Source organism: Cenococcum geophilum, assembly GCF_001692895.1.
Source record: "Cenococcum geophilum 1.58 unplaced genomic scaffold K441scaffold_16, whole genome shotgun sequence".
NCBI classification, from domain to species: domain Eukaryota; kingdom Fungi; phylum Ascomycota; class Dothideomycetes; order Gloniales; family Gloniaceae; genus Cenococcum; species Cenococcum geophilum.
The window spans coordinates 951,002-970,589 of record NW_027137574.1 but is presented as its reverse complement, the minus strand read 5'-3'; the positions used below and the strand labels follow the sequence as shown (position 1 = coordinate 970,589).

The following is a 19,588-nucleotide window of genomic DNA, read 5'->3' as shown; positions in this document are numbered from 1 at the left end:
GCCTTTACGACGGCGCCGCTCCTATAATACTACACGCTAGGCCTACTAACTCGGTTAGAGACGGATGCCTTAATATAAGGCCTAGTAGTAATTATATTACAGCTATTTAAAGACGGCCTTTAGTATCTAATAGCCTTTTAGTTTAGGAAGCTTTTACTAGCAAAGCGCAATTATAAGACCTATAATTAGGAGCTACTAGCTATTATAGAGGCTTTTAAGCATTAGAGATACTATATTAAGGGGCTATTAAGCCGCCTAGAAGTGCTCTTAGATTATAACAATCTAAAGGGTTTTATAAAAGTAAAAGCCCTTAATAGACGGTAAGCCAGATAGGCTATAACCCTAGCTACCTATAACTTTATCATTAAGCATAGGGCGGGAAAAATAAACCCCGTAGACGCGCCGTTAAGGCAACCCCTAGGCGTAGGGGGTCCGCTAGAAGAAAACACTATATGTCACGATAACGATATATCACATGCGAACGCTAGATGAACAAGCATCAGATTCGTAGAATTAATAGCTATGTACGGCTGTCGTGGAGACTCAAGAGGATTACTAAAGAACTTAACAGGAACGCAGCTGCGGCTAAATCTATATAAGGGCGTCGGGGCGGATAAACTATCTGCCGACGTCATCAAATAAGAAAAGGAACCAGCTACGCGTACAGCGTAGCGCTTATAACGGGAGTCCCGTTACAGTACCCCCCTTCTAGGGGGTGACAGGTCTGATAGGGTAGGGTTAGGAGTTGTCACGGGAGTGTGGACACTAGGCAATCCAGTGATCGCGTGCGCCATAACAGAGACAGAATCCGTTCTTTATGCGATACGCGCGACGCTTAGTAAACTCAGCAGAGGACGATCGCAATCGCGATGAGGTAGCGGATGGTGGACGGGAGCAAAAACTAGGCGGGGCCCTTAACTTATTTCTGGACTAGGAAGCAGGGGCAAGACTAGCGGTCTGGAGCTGGAGGTCGATGTCCATAGGCTCATGGGCGGCGATAGGTTTCTGGGCTGGTTTCTAGACTGGCGGGTTCTGGATTAGGCGACGGGAGTAGCGATCGAGGCGCTAGACGAGCTTAACGTACTCACTGTATGATAGGCTGAACAGGGTATCGCTCGACTCCTCAAGAGACTGGCGGAGGGCAGGACGGAAGCCACGGTGGAGCGCCATAACGCGTGATACGTCTGGCTAAGAGGAAGCATTGGCCTTATATGCAAATCGCTTGAAGCGAGCAAGGTACGCAATAAGCGACTCCTCTTCTCTCTGGCGTACAGACGAAAAGCGCTAGACAGCCTCCTGTTGTTCTCTTAGGTTATGGCAGAGGCGCTGGAAGAAAAAGAAGATATCCTCAGGGTCCCAGGACTGGGTATCTTCGGCTGACTGGCGGAGGTATAGGACAGAAGCCTGCTGGGACTGCTTAAGGCGATCCCATACGTAGTCGAACGCGTCAGCACCGTCGAGCTAGTCAGATCGGAGCTTTGCCCTAATTAACGGGAGCCACGTACGTAACATAAGAGGCTTACCGTCGAAGCGTGGTGGATCAGGGAGACGCGGACAAGTAGTCAGAGCAGGCGTAGGGCGGGTCTGGAGGTAAAGCTGGAGCTGGTGGACGTCGACGCGTAAGGCATCAAGGTCTAATCGGAGCGACTGGATCTCAGTACGCTGGTTCTGGAGTTCCTGCTGTAGCTGCTGTACTAGCAGAAAAAGAGCTAGGTCAGACATAGTAGCTATCTGGAAAGAAAGAAGAAAAAATCTGGACTAGATACGTCGAAGACTCTGCGTGGAAAGTCCGCGATAGCTCTGCGCTATTGTTGACGTCTGGCTAAACGGGGCAAGCAATCCTAATGTCACGATAACGATGTATCACATGCGAACGCTAGATAAACAAGCATCAGATTCGTAGAATTAATAGCTACGTACGGCTGTTGTGGAGACTTAAGAGGATTGCTAGAGAACTTAACAGGAACGCAGCTGCGGCTGAATCTATATAAGGGCGTCGGGGCGGATAAACTATCTGCCGACGTCATCAAACAAGAAAAGGAACCAGCTACGCGTACGGCGTAGCGCTTATAACGGGAGTCCCGTTACACTATACTACTACTACTCTAAAGGACTTTAGGAATACAGGGCCACCAACTTAAAGCAAAAGTCCTATTAGGTATATAGGAAAGCGAGCCTTTTATAAAGGTGTTGCTTTTACGGCTATAAGCTAGCGACCTAACGGAGGTACGCCTAAGCAATGTAGTATTACGGTTTAACTAGGCAACCTACACGTATACCATTAAGTAGCGTATAATAAGGACCTAAGTCAAAGTAGCAAGCGCTTAAGAAAGTGCCTATAAGTCTAGTACGGAAATAGTTGTTAAGCTTATTAAAGGACTTTAAACTATAGATAACTTTGTACTACAAAAGCGCAGCGACAGCATAGATACGGCGAGACGCCGTTAACGCGCCCACTCGAAGCTAGTGTGGTAGTTTAATTCCACTAGACTACTTTATTACTATAGGAGGCTATATATACCCCTAGACCTAATAATTTATGCAAAACTCCTATAGATCCACTATAATAATACCCTAGCGGGCTCCATGAAAATCGGCCTCTGCACCTCCACGCGGTGGAGCCCGGGAACCTGGCATGCAGCTATCGGCGTTCCATTAGGATCGTGCTGATAGACTTGCCAGAGNAAACGCAGAGACGTGTATACGGCGGCGCAGCGCGGGCGCAGCGATGTGGTGGTGGTATCGTGAAAATTTTTCACTGGGAGGGTGAGCCCCAACGAGAACTCGATATAGCTACTACTACGTCTTTCGTATACTCTATACATTCGAATCACGGCATTACCTACCTACAGCGGCGCGACCCTCTTCCTCTTATACGGTATAATACATACCGTACGGCACCTACACGCAGCTAAACCGTACCTCGCAGGCGGAAGGCCTGAGCCTCTCGCCACCCGCCTCTACCCCTTTACACCTTAATCTACCTAGCGATCTTTAGACCTTAACCGCAGAAGGTGTGTAACCCATTTAACCAGGGACGAAGCCACTAGGTGGGGTGGAGGCCTAAAGTAGGAAGATAGAAAGGAATAAGGGACGCTAAGGATGGGCGGTGGGAGGAGCAGGAGGACTGCAGGCGAGATACACGTATAGGGCAGTAAGAAGGAGTAAGGGCAGGCATGTGAGACAATCTATGGCAACCTATAACTACACGGAAGCATGGTATGAATGGCAATCAGGGCAACATAGGCAATTAAACACTCCTGTATGGGCCGTACGGGCTACACGGGAGTCTTAGAGCGGAGACCTAACGGTATTTTTCCTCCCGTTAACGTAGTATGGGTATGATACCTAGAGGGGTACACGCTGTATTACCACTCACGTATCCCTTGGAGGTTTTTTATATTGATATTACGGCATAGTCTACATAGACCTAGATAGGGACCGCATCAGACGTTAAATAGAAATAATAATAATAATACCCTAGCTAGCTACTTTAGGGAGAAAAAGACCCTAGATTTACTCTTATATAAGTACTACTAGCCTAGTATAACTGCGGACGTTATAAGCTATATCTCTACCTATAATCTATACTAGCGTATGCGTACGCCTTAATATCGCCCTTATAGCGAGCTCTAAGCGCTACTTTACCTAAATTAGCCATAGCAGAAAATTATAATAGACTTTATTATAAGCCTACTGCCTAGCAGATAAGGCGATAAGGTATATAACACGATATGCGTAATAGTCGACCGCTATACTAAAATGGCCTTATATCTGCCTATAGTAAAAACTATTACTACAACTAAACTTGCGGATCTCTTCCTTAACGAAGTAGTACGCTATTTTAGAGCCCCTAGAGGGATTATATCTAATTACAGTAGTATCTTTACTAGTAAGTTCTAGTTAGAGCTATACTTTACTATAAAGATTAAACGTAGGCTAAGTACGGCCTTTTACCTATAAATAGACGGGTAAATAAAACGCCAGAACTAAACCCTAGAGTATTACCTTTATATATTCTATAACGAAAAGCAAAGCAACTAGGCAGGCCTTTTATTGCTAGCTAAATTCGCCTATAATAATGCTAAATATAGCACAATAGGTATAAGCCCATTCTATACCTGCTATGGGTTTTACCTACGTCTAGAATACGAGGTTAAAGTAGACAATAGTAGTTCTGTTCTAGCCGCCTCTAAGAGAATTAAAAGGATATCCCTTAAACGCAAAGCGCTAGCGAAACGCTAGGAATACGCCGCCGAGGCATAGGCGAAATATTATAATCGTTATCACTAACTATAGGTATATAAAGTAGGGGATCTAGTCTTACTATTAACTAAGAACCTTAAACTAAAAAGGCTAAGTAAGAAGCTTATAGCACGCTTTATTAAACCTTTTAGTATAGCTAAACTAGTTAAAAAGTAAGCGTACCGGCTATATATACCTATATCCTACTATATCTATCTAGTATTCTATATTAGCTTACTAAAGCTATATAAATAACATAAGGGCGCTGCTAAAGACCCTCTACTAGGGCCTATTAAGCTAGACAATAAAGAGAACTAAGAGGATTAGTATAAGGTAGAAGAAATATATAGAAGGAAGGGATATAACCAGACCCTATAGTACCTAGTTAAGTAAAAAGGCTAGCTAAAAGAATATAATAAATAGGTCTTAGTAGAGGACGTTAATAACATCGGGAAAATATTCGCAGGCAAGGTTTCAAGTTAAGTTTATTAAGCGCGTTTCGCGTAATTAACATGCAATTAACCAACTTAACAACCAACTTAACACATTAAAAGTCAAATAACATATAATTAACTAACTTAACAACTTTAAAAGCCAACTGCATATTCCTTAACATGCAATTAAGGTAATATAATATATTATTTTAAAGTTATATACCAATTACGCAAATAAAATTTTACTATTTTCTTAGCCTATAGTTTACTAGCTTATAACATATTATATATTAGGATCAAAATATTTTTATATAATATTATACAATCTTATATAGTCCCATATAGTCTTATATAGTTTTATTACTATATTATATATTATAGGTTCTATACTAGCTTAGCTGCTTTTCCTATTTATTCTAGCTTCTATATAATAACGCAATACGAGTTCCTTCTTTAAGAAAGTTATCCAAGTATAGAGTATTATATTAGTCCCAATTAATATAATTATTAACGTAGTATAAATCTAAATAAGAAGTAGCGGCTAAAACAATATACGCGCTTCGTAAAATAGATAGCATTAAATAAAAGCAACTACCTCCAAGTACTTGCCTAGTATTTACGCTCAAGCGCGGCCACCTTTTCACCTCAACTATACCATATATTAGATGCGGCAGTCTATAATTTAATAGCTAAAGCAGCTCTACCATAGCTCCAGTATACTACATGTATACACCATACTTATCTAACCTTTTAATATCTAGAACAGTAACAATTAGCTAAAGCTAGCCTATAAATCTTCCACCTAACGGTATACGGCCCTTTCCAATACAGTCGTCGTTATCTATATACTCTTAGACCCATACATAATTACGCCTTCACTAGTTAGAACATTACCAATCTAGTACGCAACATACTACCTTACTAATTTAGGCCTCAAGGTTAGTTGCATTTTTTCCATCTCATTTCTAACAGCAGATAGATAGATATATTTTAACAAGCAGGCGCTTAACCCATAAAGGATCCTTCTCTTTCCGGTCCATATTAGAGTTCTAGGCACGTTCGCCTTATAGTTTTCGCCTACACTCTCAAACAAATACCGCAATGCCGTTTAGAAACCCTAGGATTTTGCAGTAATTTGCCATATAAGATATATAAAGCCACGTCTTTAACCTAAAACGCCTCTAGATAAGATCCGTTACCCTATCCATATCTTCTAAAGGCCACTAAAGCTTTACAACTGCCAAATACTATATTAGTTAAGTAACCTATACCTCTAGACACTAGGAAGACTATAGTACAGAATCACTATTTATAAAAGCTATTTCGTCTTCCATTACTAGTACTACTACCCATCTTAAATTATAAGAGCAGATTTAAGATAGCAAATCCCGTTTATTTATTAAGTCATAAAACGCCTTAACAATATAACGGTGTCCAGCTTCGCCATTTACGCTAATATAGTACCCATCTACGCATTTATACAGGCGGATATTTTCCTCAAAATATACAAGGGCATGGAATTTTAGTATATTAAAATGGCCCATATCAGAATCCTTTACCTTTAGACGGAAACTTTAAAACACGCCTTTAAGCATATTAATTCGATATAGGGCGTAGTACATATATCGTAGTGTCTCCTTATTATAGGTGCAATACTAAGCTATAATAACGAAGTCGCATACAGCTCTTATAAAATGCATAGCATATAGTTCCCTAGACAACAGCAGTAGGGCTAGCACAGCAACAAGTTAACGAACCATAGCTTTTTATTCATCACCTATCCATTAAGTAACTTTACTAAATAATAGATTATTAAACCGTTTTAGCCCCATAAAAGCCAGGACTTATCTAAAACACTAATCAAGCTAAGCCTCCGCAGACATATTTATTATAATTATCTTCATCCCTCTTCTTTTTCTTTTTAGCTAGACAACATCACCTACCAGTTTCCGTACCCATTCAATAAGTCACATAACAATACCCTTTAGAAGCTAATATAGAACATCTACCATCATACCCTTATAGATATTAAATAGGCAATAGTGCCACGCGAAACATTCTACTGGGTATACCCAGTCGTCCAAGGATAGAAAAATGTTCTCTAATTACTAGCGTTTAATCTATCTTCTCGTCTCCTCATAGGTGCGTAGCGGGTATTGTTTCTCAGTCAAGTTCTCACACTTTAAAGGGGGGACCTAGCATATAGTGCAGTGCTATCAGCTTTTAACACCTATAAGCAGCACTTATTCTTTATAGTCTGCCATTATTCCACATATAATTAGATAACATCGTCGTACAAAATTATCCGCACATTAAAGATCTATACCGCTTTCTGTAAGATACTCAATTGCTATTATATTTTAGTTCATAAAATATAGCGTTAGAATACTAAAGTAGGACTTACGTTTAAGTATAGTTCTCATCACCTTATAATATGCTTTACTTTTTATATTATTATCCTTTTCTTTAATAACTAGCACAAAACTAACAAGAATATTTGCGGGGGATATCTATCAGCGTCGAACTTATCAGTTAAGATTACCGATAGTAAGATATACCGGCCAGGCCAATTTATCACCATAGTGCATTATTAGCTGGGTCTTATCAACTGCTATAAGTATAAGAACTACTATAGCACCGCTAGAAACCTTACCTTATATCTCCCACCACCAGTTACTGCTATATAGCTCGTTATAGACTTAGTAGTTATCGGCATTATAAAGTCTCTTTAGTGCATATACTAGTGCATCTTTAAAGGGTCAATAGCCAATTAGAAAGGCAATTATATTTATAATATCTTAGTAAAGAATATAGTATTTCCTCTACTTAGAGCCTTCAATATTCAATTCCACCTTACACTCTAATTAAAGCCATTATTCGTCTTATATACTAAATAGAATAGCGGTAATCAGTTCCTCCCATTAATTTACAGATTAAAAGCTAAGTAGGCTATAAAGTAGGCTAAGGTAGGTGTCTTTAAGCAGTGTATTAACGTCTCCCTTTATATAGCAAATATAGTACAGCCATATTAAAAGGCGTAATTAAACTCTAAATAAAAAGGATTATATAGTATACTTTGGCTATTATCGTGTTATTATATAGTAATATCTAAAATTATCTAGTTAACTTACTATACATTATTATCGGTCTCGCACGAAATTAGTTCACCCGCCTTTATATTCTTAGTTACTTTAAATATCTCTACTCTAAGTAATAATAATAATAATAGGACGCTTTTCTAATATAGTATACCGCACAAAGGCACCAGGTAGGCATTCTACTTATATTCTACCGCCACCAGAGCGTACTTATTAGTATCCGTATTTATACCATCTAGTTACAATTACACGTTATCTAACTAGTTAGAGTAGTGGAATTAATTATAAATTATAAGTAGTTAGGCCGTAATAAACGTACAAGTATTATATCTCTCTTCGCGTGCTTTTTTATAGATGTATTAGTAGCTAGGCAGCCGCCTTTTACAGCACCGTAGGTATTAGTAAAGGCCGCCGTAACTCTTAAGGGTATAAGAATACCATAGATAGCTCCGCTGTATTATCGCTAATTATATATTAAACAATATAGTATTATTTCCAGGTATAAAGAGTGCGTATTATAGTACTAACGGTTAATTACTAGTATTTAATATAAGTAGCTTAGCTTTATAGCTACTAAGAGTATACCTTTCATTTTCTTACCAGAACTAGTTATGCTAAAGCGTAAGTATAACTAGCTTAATACTAAATTTAAGGACTTAAGAGTCCAAGGCAACTAAACTAGACGCTAAAGCGCAAGTATAACCAGCTTAACACCGAGCTTAACACTAAGTTTAAGGACTTAAAAAAGTTTAAAGCAGCTAAACTATAAACTAAAGACTTAATAGTACCTAAAAAACCTTTATCCGTCTAAATAACAATATACAGTATTCTTAGGCAATAGCTACAGGACCACAGCTACGGCAAAGATATTATTTATCACTAATATTATAGAGCTATCCGGACCTACGGATTCCGTTATTTCTATATAAGCTGTAGCAAGAAAAAAGGGAGGATTAAGGGTAGTACTAGTTAAGTTAAGATAACTAAATAAGTTAGCACTTAGAACTATAATATCCAATCTTAGGTATATAGAGTTCTAACTAATATCTAACTTAAGCTACCGCCCGGAAGTCTTACATTCGTCGTTAGGGTAACGCTAAAGGGTTAGGCCGGATAACGGGTATCGGCAATAATATAGATAATTTAAAAGCCCGCAAAGTAACTAAATAGAAAGCCTATGTCTTATAGACTAACTACTTATCTTTAACGGCTTTTAAAAGTTTATTTCTAGAATTCCTTTTAACACCTCCAGTTTCCTATTAAATAGACATATTAGCACAAGCCTATATACTACCAGGGTGCGAAGAGCTAAAATATAGTTAGAGCTCTTTAAATAATTTAGCAGAAAAGAACGGGTTATTTAGGTCAGTTTATAGATCGGCCAGCTTAACCTTAACATCCTACCCTAGCTCGCGAAGATTAGGGCCATCTCTACCCGGTATACCACCATCGATCTATATATTAGCATCTCCCTCATTCGCAACAGCTAAAGAAGCTTTAGGTGTCTGGTCTCTAGAAGGCATTATAATATAGCTTTTAAGAGAGCCTACTCCGCGCTAGGGCACCAGACGCTATATTATAGGTAGAGCTTATAGTAGTTATATAAGGCGGGATATATTTCTAGGCAGTATATATTTAGAGAAATTAAGGCCAAGGCAAGCTTAACGTAGCTATATTTTTGAAGAGAAATTAAGGCTAAGCTAAGCTTAACATAGTTGTGTTTTTGAAGATAAAGAGGCTATGGTATTGGTTTAGGCGGCTATAGAAGTTTAAAAGATTAAGCGGACAATAGTAAGAAATAAAAGAAAAAGGCGCATAAATAAAAGTACGGTATTATAGGGCTAGAGTAACAATAGCTATATTATAGATAGCTCAATATATAATTCGGACTACGGGACCTATATATAAATAAGTCTAGCAAATATCTTTAATATAAGGCGTAGTAGCCATAAGTGGGATCTAAAATACTAGTTTTAGGTTGCCTATATAGTAAACGTAACAGCTTACCTAAAAAAAAGTTGCTTTATCAGTAATATAGCTCAAAAATGGGTTATACTTTAGATAAAAGGGTATCCTAAAGCCTTATCTTATACTTATAGGATAAAATACCATATTATATTTCACTTTATTTTATATAATCTTAGACTTTTCATAATATCTTAGATTATCCCCCTACCTCTCTCTACTATATACTTTACCTTATCTTACGCTTATAGGATAAAATACCATATTATATTTCACTTTTTTTTATATAATCTTAGACCTTTTATAATATCTTAGATTATCCCCCTAACTCTCTCTACTATATATTTTATTTTACCTTACACTTATAAAATAAAATGCCATATTATATTTCACTTTTTTATACAATCTTAGACATTTTTTAATATCTTAAATTGTCCTAAACTTGTTTCCCTACCTCTCTAGAGCTGCTTCACTAACTAGTCATAACACGAAGAATAGAATTATCAGCTCTCTTATTATCATTTACTTAGTTAGCAGCGCAAATCTTATATCTTATCTTGCTACGCACCTTTCGTTTCATTTCTTACTCTAAGTCTTATATTTCATTCTACTGCCTATATTAAAGCTTATATCTTATCCTACTTCTCGTATTAAGACTTACATTCCATTCTATTTCTTATATTACTCTCAAATCGCTCTTATTAGTATCCGCTATTATCTTAAGTTAACACTATTAGTATACCTTCTTATTATAACTATTAGGATTATCTTATTAGATTATTACTAATTATCTAATATATTATTTGCTCTACTATTTTTATAAGTTACTCTATACTATTCTACATTAAACTTTCACCCGCTTATAAATATATAGGGTCCCTAACTATAATAGCGGCGTTATATCTAGAATCTAGTTAGTACTTAACTACTATAACTAATAAGAACTTATCGCAAATAAGTAGTCTAAAGCTATAGCAAGGACTTATAATTAACAAAAAAATATATAGCGAAATCCTCTAATACTATACTAGCGAAATCAATAAAGCGTCTAGCGGTAGGTTACTAACGTCTAGACCCGTGCGAAATGGAGTTAAGTATATAGTCTTTAACCTTCTTAATACCAAGTATAGGCACGTGTTTAAGAGATTTAATCTACCATTAGAGTTTAAGGCTTTCGCTATTGCCGCTAAAAAATCTATATAGCGACATATAACGACTAATAGACGTAAAGGCGTAGAGGTTATAATAGCTAATACTATTTAAAAGCGTAGCGCCTTATCTTCTAAAGAGTAGTCTATTAACTTATTTAAATTAAAGGCAACCTCCAAGGCTGCCTAAGTACTTAGTAATCTATCCATCAAAGCCCTATAACAGCTAAATACTATACCTACACCATTCTATAAAATAAGCTTTGCTATATACAGTTACCTAGACAAAACGCCATTTACTAGGGCCCCCATTCTATACGGATTTGCATTAAAAACTAAGTATAAGCATCTATTGTCCGATTCTCCAAAGAAAATTAATATATATTACTATAGATATAATAAGCTACAGGCCGCAATAAGTAAAAACTTCTCAGCGGATAAATATAGGGATAGCTAGACTATAGTAGATCTAACTACTAGTATACTAATTCTCAACTATATAAACCTAGCATTTACGGTGCTTTTTATAAAGAAGGCCGGACTTAATATAATTATAATTAGAGTTAAAGATCCCAATCGGATTACAAAGCGTAAGAGACTTTACAATTTATAAGATTGTATAATATTATATAAAGTTATCTAACGTACGTTTATAGATATAAGATTTAATAAGGGTAATTCCGAGTCTAACTTTAACCCTAATATTATATAACCGGTACCAACTAGGAGAAGAATAGACACACCTACCCTAGGTTAAAGTAGTTATAAGTAGTTAACCCTAGAGTCCACGCCACCTATACCTAAGCAGTTAAATCTAAAGCCTATATTAACCCCAAAGTCCACACCACCTATACCTACTAATACATCATCAGCCGTACGGCCGGCTATAATTAAAACTACTTATAGCTAGACCTATAGTAGTAAAGACTAGCCCCTACTAGATAAATTGGAGCTCTTAAAAGGCGTAGATCTAGACAAAGTATAAACATTTAAGATAATGCTATAGGATAAAATAAAAGGATGGTATAATAAATGGCCAAAATCTAATCGCGAAATGTTTATTAATATATTATTTAAAGATATAAATAATAACCCTAACCTAATTTATATTAGGGAAATTAATCTTAACTATATATAGAAGCGCCGCTACTTTAACACCTTAATTAACCCTATTTCAACTAATAAGGAACCGGAAGACGAGTATAAAAATAAAATTAAGGAGGTTAATTAAGAAGTTAATCACCTAAAGGATATATAAGAAGCATATATTAACCCAATATTATAGGTAAAGGCGCTATAGTTCCTCTTGTTTCCGTTAACTATTCGCAACACTTTTTAAGACACAACCTTCCACTTACACAGTATAAAAAAGGGTAAAGCTATATAAATATATTAGCTGCTTAGTATTACCTATACTCTTCTCAATTATATAACCCTAGGTAGGACCTTTCTTATAGATATAATAGGTTTAGGTAAGACACTTTAAATGCTTTTAATCTAGTATACCGGCGTGTTAATAACTAAGATTAACCTTAACTAGCTTAATTAGAAAAATCAAAAAGGTAGAGATAAAAGTCTCTACCTTACCCCTAGCATAAATAAACACCTATAGCCGCCTAACGCCCAATACCCGAGTTAAATAGATAGCATACTACAGTGCTATTATATTAAGGGAAGTATCGCCAGAAATTTTCTTAACCGGCCAGTAGAACTAACTATATACATTACTAGATAGAATCTACTACCCCAAGCAGTTAAAGACGTTAAATTATGGTTTAAGACCTTAAAATTAAATAATTTTATTCCTAGAGGCAAACTACAAGTCCGCGTACGCCATACGGCTTTTATTAGGTCTAGTATAAAAAAATATAATTTCACAAATAAAGATAGGGACATTCTTAAACCTATAAAATACAAAAGAGAAGGCGAAGTAGTCTAGTGGAAAATAGACCCAAGATCGGCTTTATATCTTATAATTACAACCTTATAAACTTAGGTAACAACCTAGACCGCTCAAAAATAGCATAAAACCATTCTCAATCTCCATAGAGACGGTAGTCCTCATTATATCGTTAGTGGGATTTTTACTAATAAGTTCTATATAGATAGGTTAGAGATAGGTTATCTAATAAAAATCGCCAAATAAGTATACAATAATCAAGCAGTATTTCCTCACTTTTAACGCCCGGGCCGGTCTTATAAGGACGGCAATAGTAAAATAACCTACTACACCTTTTAACCTTTAGTAGTATTTACTTCCAGTACACTAACTAGCAAAGGTTTTATAAGTCTAATTCCCGCCTTAGAAATTTTTAGGGCCCCTAATTAAACGGATTCCCTAAATACAAAATTAATTAATAATCGTAATATTAAAGCGTTAATTAAATATAAAAAGCTAGAAACAGCTAATTACTCTTCTCTTCTAAACAAGGTTATTACGGGCTTTAAAGAATGCTCCTCTTTAATTATAAAGGTCTTAATTATACACAGAATAGGGGAAGACCGATGGTTTAATAGGAGGGTAATCAATAAGCTACTACTAGTCGTCTACCAAGACTGCTATATAACGAACAATTTAATATTCAAACCGTATATTAAAAAGCTCTAGTATAGAGCATCCCTAGAAGCTTTCAAACAGCTAAATAAAGCTTTTAGACACTAGAAAGCTAAAAGAAGAAAAGGAGAAGAACCCGTCTTTAATATAGATCAATTTCTAGAGGGAGCTGGTCGCTTATTAAAAATTTTTACCATCTTTCTAGGCCTGGCTAAGGTAGGAGATAAGTGGCAGAATATATAATAGAAGGATAAGACAAAAGTTAGAATAAAGCCGAGGTAGATAGTTAATAAGTTCCGCAGCAAAAAATAGGATAAACCTTTAGATAAGAATCCACTTTAGAAGAATTAGAGCATAATTACTAACTCTAGGAAACTAAATAGAATTATAAAATATATTAATAAAGTACTCAAAAGGAATCCTAATAAGAGACTACTATTTAGTAGTTATAAACCAGCGGTATATACGCTATTACGCCTTATAAGTTAGCCATTAAACTAGTGGTAAACTGTTACTAATAATATAATATAGTATTTCTATAAAAGGCTCGGCCAGTCTAAATATTCAACTATTTACCAGATAAAATCTAGGACATCCCTAAAAGACTAGAAGGACATCTACAAAGCGTTTTATATTCTAATAGGCGGTCCTCACTAAAATAACATAGTCTAGTTTCTTATTATTAACTAAAGAGTTAGAGGAGAGGGTTTAAATTTAGTCTCTATATATAGAGTCCATCTACTTAAACCGGTAATAATAGTAGATGCAGAGGTACAAGTATTCGGCCGAGCTGCTAGATCTAGATAGCTAGCGCCAGTAGTTACTATGTTAACAACGTATAGTACAGATAAGTGGAATCTAATTAATATGGTTATATTAGCAAGGCGTATAATAACTAAAAGGATAATAATTAACAAGTTCTACGAAGTGTTTAAAGCCCAACCTACTTAGTAGGCTAATAATAATATAATGGAAATAGCGTAGCTAGTGTAGTTGGAGCAGCGATCCCTATAATAAGAGTATATCTTAGTATAATGCATACATATATAGACAATATGCAACTATTTAATATTTTATAATATATTATCTTAGTATTAACCACCTTATAACTAACTAAACCTTAAAAAGTTTAAATTTTATCTAAATTAATATTACTCCGGCTATTAACTACCTTAACACCTATTAAGTAATCTAGCCTATAACCCTACCAACTCTCGTTCCTAATATATATTAACAATTCCTATTAAGGTATATCCTCTTTACTAACAGACTATATATATATACCATCTTTATTATTCTAAAAGCCTAATCGGTATATAAGAGGATTATCCTATAACTAAAGCTCCCTCTATATCTTAAATTATTATAAAAAGTAAGACGGCATTAAAATAGACAAACTAATATTTATAACTACCGCTTTTATCTACTAATTACACAGTTATAGCGTATATACGTAGTTGTCTGCTATAAGGGGGAACTATCAATAGTGGTTTTTAAGATCTCACTATCCCGTGTAAAACTTTTACTACTGCCCACAATATCTTAACGACTACTAGCTCCTACCTATATACTATACAACGTCTATACAAAATCCCTAACGGCAAAGAAAAGCGTACCCTAATTATTCTATTTAATCTACCTCCTACCTTTTTTTATTAGTGTAAGATATCAAATTAACCTATAATATAATACTAACTAGAATAATTGGTAAACCTAGCTTCGCCAGATAAATATACTTAATTATAAAAACTAAAACCCTATTACTATTAAGCTTGTTATACTACAAAATAAAAGGGCTATTATTAATATTAGTACGTTTTAAAGGCACTTTATTAGCCAGCACTAATAGATATAAGTTAATAGACTACCTACTACTTTATATTTAACGGTTTTAAGAACAACAGGGCAAAATATACTATTATTTGTTATGCTCTTACTAACTACAATATTTAATTCATTATAGGCCAGAAATTTAACCTTAAAGACAAGTGAAAGGCAGACTTTTAGGATATATTAGATATATTATAGACGAAACCTTTATATAACCTACCCGTATTAGAACACCTTAATAGCAGTACTATACCGTTAGATTTCGCTATTAGGTATTAGTAACCAAGCAACCTTAAATCTTCCCCTTGTTACCCGGCCCTAAGCCTTATTATATCGCTAAGACTTATTACATTATTAAGTTTTATTGCATTGCCGCTAAGCCTTATTATGTCGCTAAGCCTTATTACGTTGCTAAGCCTCATTGCATTATTAAGTCTCATTACGTCGCCGAGCCTTATTACATTGCTAAGCCTCATTACATCATTAAATCTCATTACATTGCCGAGTCTCATTGCATCGCTGTTGAGCCTTATTACGTCATTAAGCCCTATTACATCGCCGCCGAGCCTCCTAGCCAGATTAGGTAATTAGACGTCGCGCATTTAACTCCTAGGCGTGGCGGGTTTAATTCCCACTTGTCGCGTATTAAAAATATTAAAAAAGAAGGTCGTTTTCTATTAAATCAGGCGTTAGTAAGGCTCTAAATTAAGCTTGTATTTTTGTACATATCCCGTAACGCCCAAAGTTATACATTTAACGAAATCTTAGTACTATATACTAAGCATATTAGCTCTTCTACGTCAAGTTTTAATCATGTTAGGCTAGCTCCAAATCATAGCAAGAGGCAAAACGTACCATACCACTACGCCATAAGGACTTTAGAATATAATCTTATAAATTTAACTAAATTATAACCCCTTCCTAAACCTCACAATCAAACTAAATCCTTAGGAAGAGATCCCTATATTAAATCTTAGGGAATGTTTAGTTATGACTTTAGATTAAATCTAAAGGCCCTAAAATATATCCAAGCTAAAGCTTAAATCTAATTCTAACGCAATCGTTTAGTTAATCTAGCGACTTTCTAATCTAAAAGCTCCTCCAGATTGGCAAGCGCGTCAAATTCACAAGCTATACCATATATAGAATCTAAATTTATAAATATAGGGTATTTCTATTACTGTAGTGGCTACTATAGCAACAGGGGCGCTATATTTTAGTAAGCAGTTAATCTACTATATCTATGCTACTGTAGTGGCGAGGCACCTTAAGTTTAACACTACGCTAAGCATTACGACTTTTCTATAGTAACTAAGCAACCCTAAACTAAAGCAATTATAGAACTTACCATGCCACTATATTATAAAGGCCCTTAGTTATAGTCTTATAAATTTAATTAAAATATAAACACCTTCCTAAATCTTACAATTAAATATTTCCACATATAACACTATACCAAGGATTACAATATAGATTACTTAAATATAGCTTTACTATAATATAACGGCTCTACGCCAATTAATTAATCTATAAGAGATTTAGGTAGTAAAATTACTGCTAAGAGTTACTGCCCAGATCCTAGCCAACAAATACCCACAACTATAATCTTAGTAAATGGCAAAAAGTATATAGCAGTACTAAGACAATAGTAGGACAATATAAGACAATAACAAAACAATATAATATAATGGTAGGATAATAATAGGACAATATAATATAATGGCAGGACAATAATAGGACAATATAATACAATAGCAGGACAATAGTAGGATAATAGCAGGATAATATAACACAATAGTAGGGTAATAATAGGACAATATAATATAATGGCAGGATAATATAATATAATGGTAGGATAATATAATATAATAGCAGGACAATATAATATAATGGTAGGACAATATAGGATAATATAGGACAATATAATATAATAGTAGGACAATAGCAGGACAATATAAAACAATATAAAAAAATAAAATACAAGATATAAAAAGAGGGAGCCCTAATACTTCCTCTTCTTCTTACTCCTATAACCACGGCGCCCAATGCAGTATAATATTGTCTATCCGTATAAGTGATAGTATTAAAACGGTTAGAAGTACTAGGAAAATTTATAAAGTATATATTACTTTAAGTAATATACCTAAATAACTAGTCTAGCGTATAGTTTATATAACATATAATAATAATAGGGGGATCTTCTATTATTATATTGCTGAGTAACGCCTTTAAAGCCACATTTTTCTAGTGCCTAAAGGTCTTTAGATTATTATAAAACGCTTTATAAGAACTCATTTTAGTACAGTAGCTTAAGATTTATTAAGCCCTATAGTAGTCATATCTAACCAGTCTTTAAGAATATAAATATTTTTTAAATAAGGAAGCATCCTTAATAGCTATAATTAAACTAAGATCCGTATAAGGCTTATTTATAATATATTATAGTACTTTAACATTCTATTAAACTTAAACAAGGTATTCTAATAACAGGAATCTATTAATAGTTAGATATCTTCTTATTTAGAAAACATTACATACTTACAGCTCTCTTATTAGCTTTTATAATACCAACATAGTATAGTAACTGACTTTATAAAATCTAGTTCATTCCTTAATTATTGTCTATAATACGGATAAGTTAATCTTAATATCTTTAGGTCTTAAAGAATAAGTTAACCTTTAAGGGATTCTATTCTAATACGGCCAATAGTCTCGCCGCCACTATTACAAGTATATATTTCGTTCGAAAATTAGCAGTCTTAGAAGTTAAAGCAACTAGAGACCCGGCAATTAGTCTTTTTAATTAATTCTAACAGATCATCTTCCCTACTCTCCTAAGTAAGAACGCTACGCAGATTACTAGCCCTTAAGATAAAAATATTACTAAGCTGGTATGGACCTTACAGATATTAGGGGATAACTACTTTAGAATTATAGCATGCTTACCTATTTATATATACCGACTCCATTACCATATCCAGATTCCGGCAAACTAAAAAGGGTCTACTTTAATTTAACCTACTACCTCTCTTAACGGTTTAATCGTGTCTTCTCTTAAAAGATTGTATTAAGAGCTTAAATACTCCTTTGTCAAGCTATATAGACCTAAGATCTTATTAACTTATAGTAGAATATCTCCGTTTTCACTAATAATATTCTAGCCCTTATTAGGGGTATTAAGTATTTCAGTAGAGGTCAGGACCTCTAATTATACTAACTAGGCTCCACCAGTTATAGGCTAACTAGGCGTTTTAAAGTATTAGTAAATATAGTTACTAGTACATATTAAGCTGCCTAGAAAGGATTCATATATATAAAACTATAGCACTATAGCCTAGAGGCTATATACGCATTATTATACATAGTATAATATAATGAATATATAAAAAATATATAAAAAAAAAAGTATTAACAAATCTAAGTGCTAAATTAAGCTTATAAACGGAGACGTAAAAGGGATAAAAAGAGGCTCGTAAGTCTAGGTAGTATAGCAGATAAAAAAGCGTTCACTAATACGCTTATTTATTTCTTATAAGACATTTAACCAATTATTTTATATAATAACCAAATAATATACCTATCTACACAATTCTATATATTAGTCTTAGCGCGTAATTAAGACGTCTTTCCTACCGCACCTCCCCCAATGCTTTTGGAATTATAGCACTAACAATAGACCTAAGCTATAATACTAAAGACACTCTTAAGCAAGATCTAGGGCTTACAAACAAATAATACAATACGATCTACTATAATGTTAAAATTAAAATATTAACGCGCGGGCTCCTTAGACAGCCACTACGCTCCCTTATAAGTAAGGTATAAATACGGCAAATATCAAACAAAATCTTTAACAAATTCCTATCCGTATTTCTAAGTTTACCCAAAAACCTATATACTAAATATATTAAATAGCTTGCCTAGCGCTACAGCTATAATATGATGCGTTGAATAAACAAAACGGCTCCTACTAGGCAAATTACAACAGGCAACCCAGTACTCCCACACTCCGCTATTGCGCATTATCTACTAGCCGGCATATCAAAGGCAATAAGGTAGGAGGGAATACTAAGGTTATATAGAACAATAATAATACTAATCCGGCAGGCAGCTGACGAAGAGCTAATAATTATCCTAACCTAAAAGCTAGCGACTAGCAAGAATAACGCTTTAAATATATATATTAATAATCTAAGCTTTAATACATTTATAGATATACTAGGCCAGGATATTAACTTTAACCCTAAGAGTAAAACGCTTTACTACTATGTTAGTAATAAGATAGCTAAAGGATAAATTTAGCTTATAAACGAA

At 34.9% G+C, this 19,588-nt stretch overlaps 1 protein-coding gene across 1 annotated transcript; it reads right to left on the bottom strand.

Moving 5' to 3' along the window:
• Positions 1–1,302: 1,302 nt before the first annotated feature.
• K441DRAFT_716533 (uncharacterized protein) lies at positions 1,303–1,935 on the bottom strand. The gene has a single exon (XM_067653982.1). It carries the CDS (start codon positions 1,720–1,722, stop codon positions 1,462–1,464), a length of 261 nt encoding a protein of 86 aa, XP_067505094.1. The 5' UTR covers positions 1,723–1,935; the 3' UTR covers positions 1,303–1,461.
• Between the last annotated feature and the right edge of the window lie 17,653 nt (positions 1,936–19,588).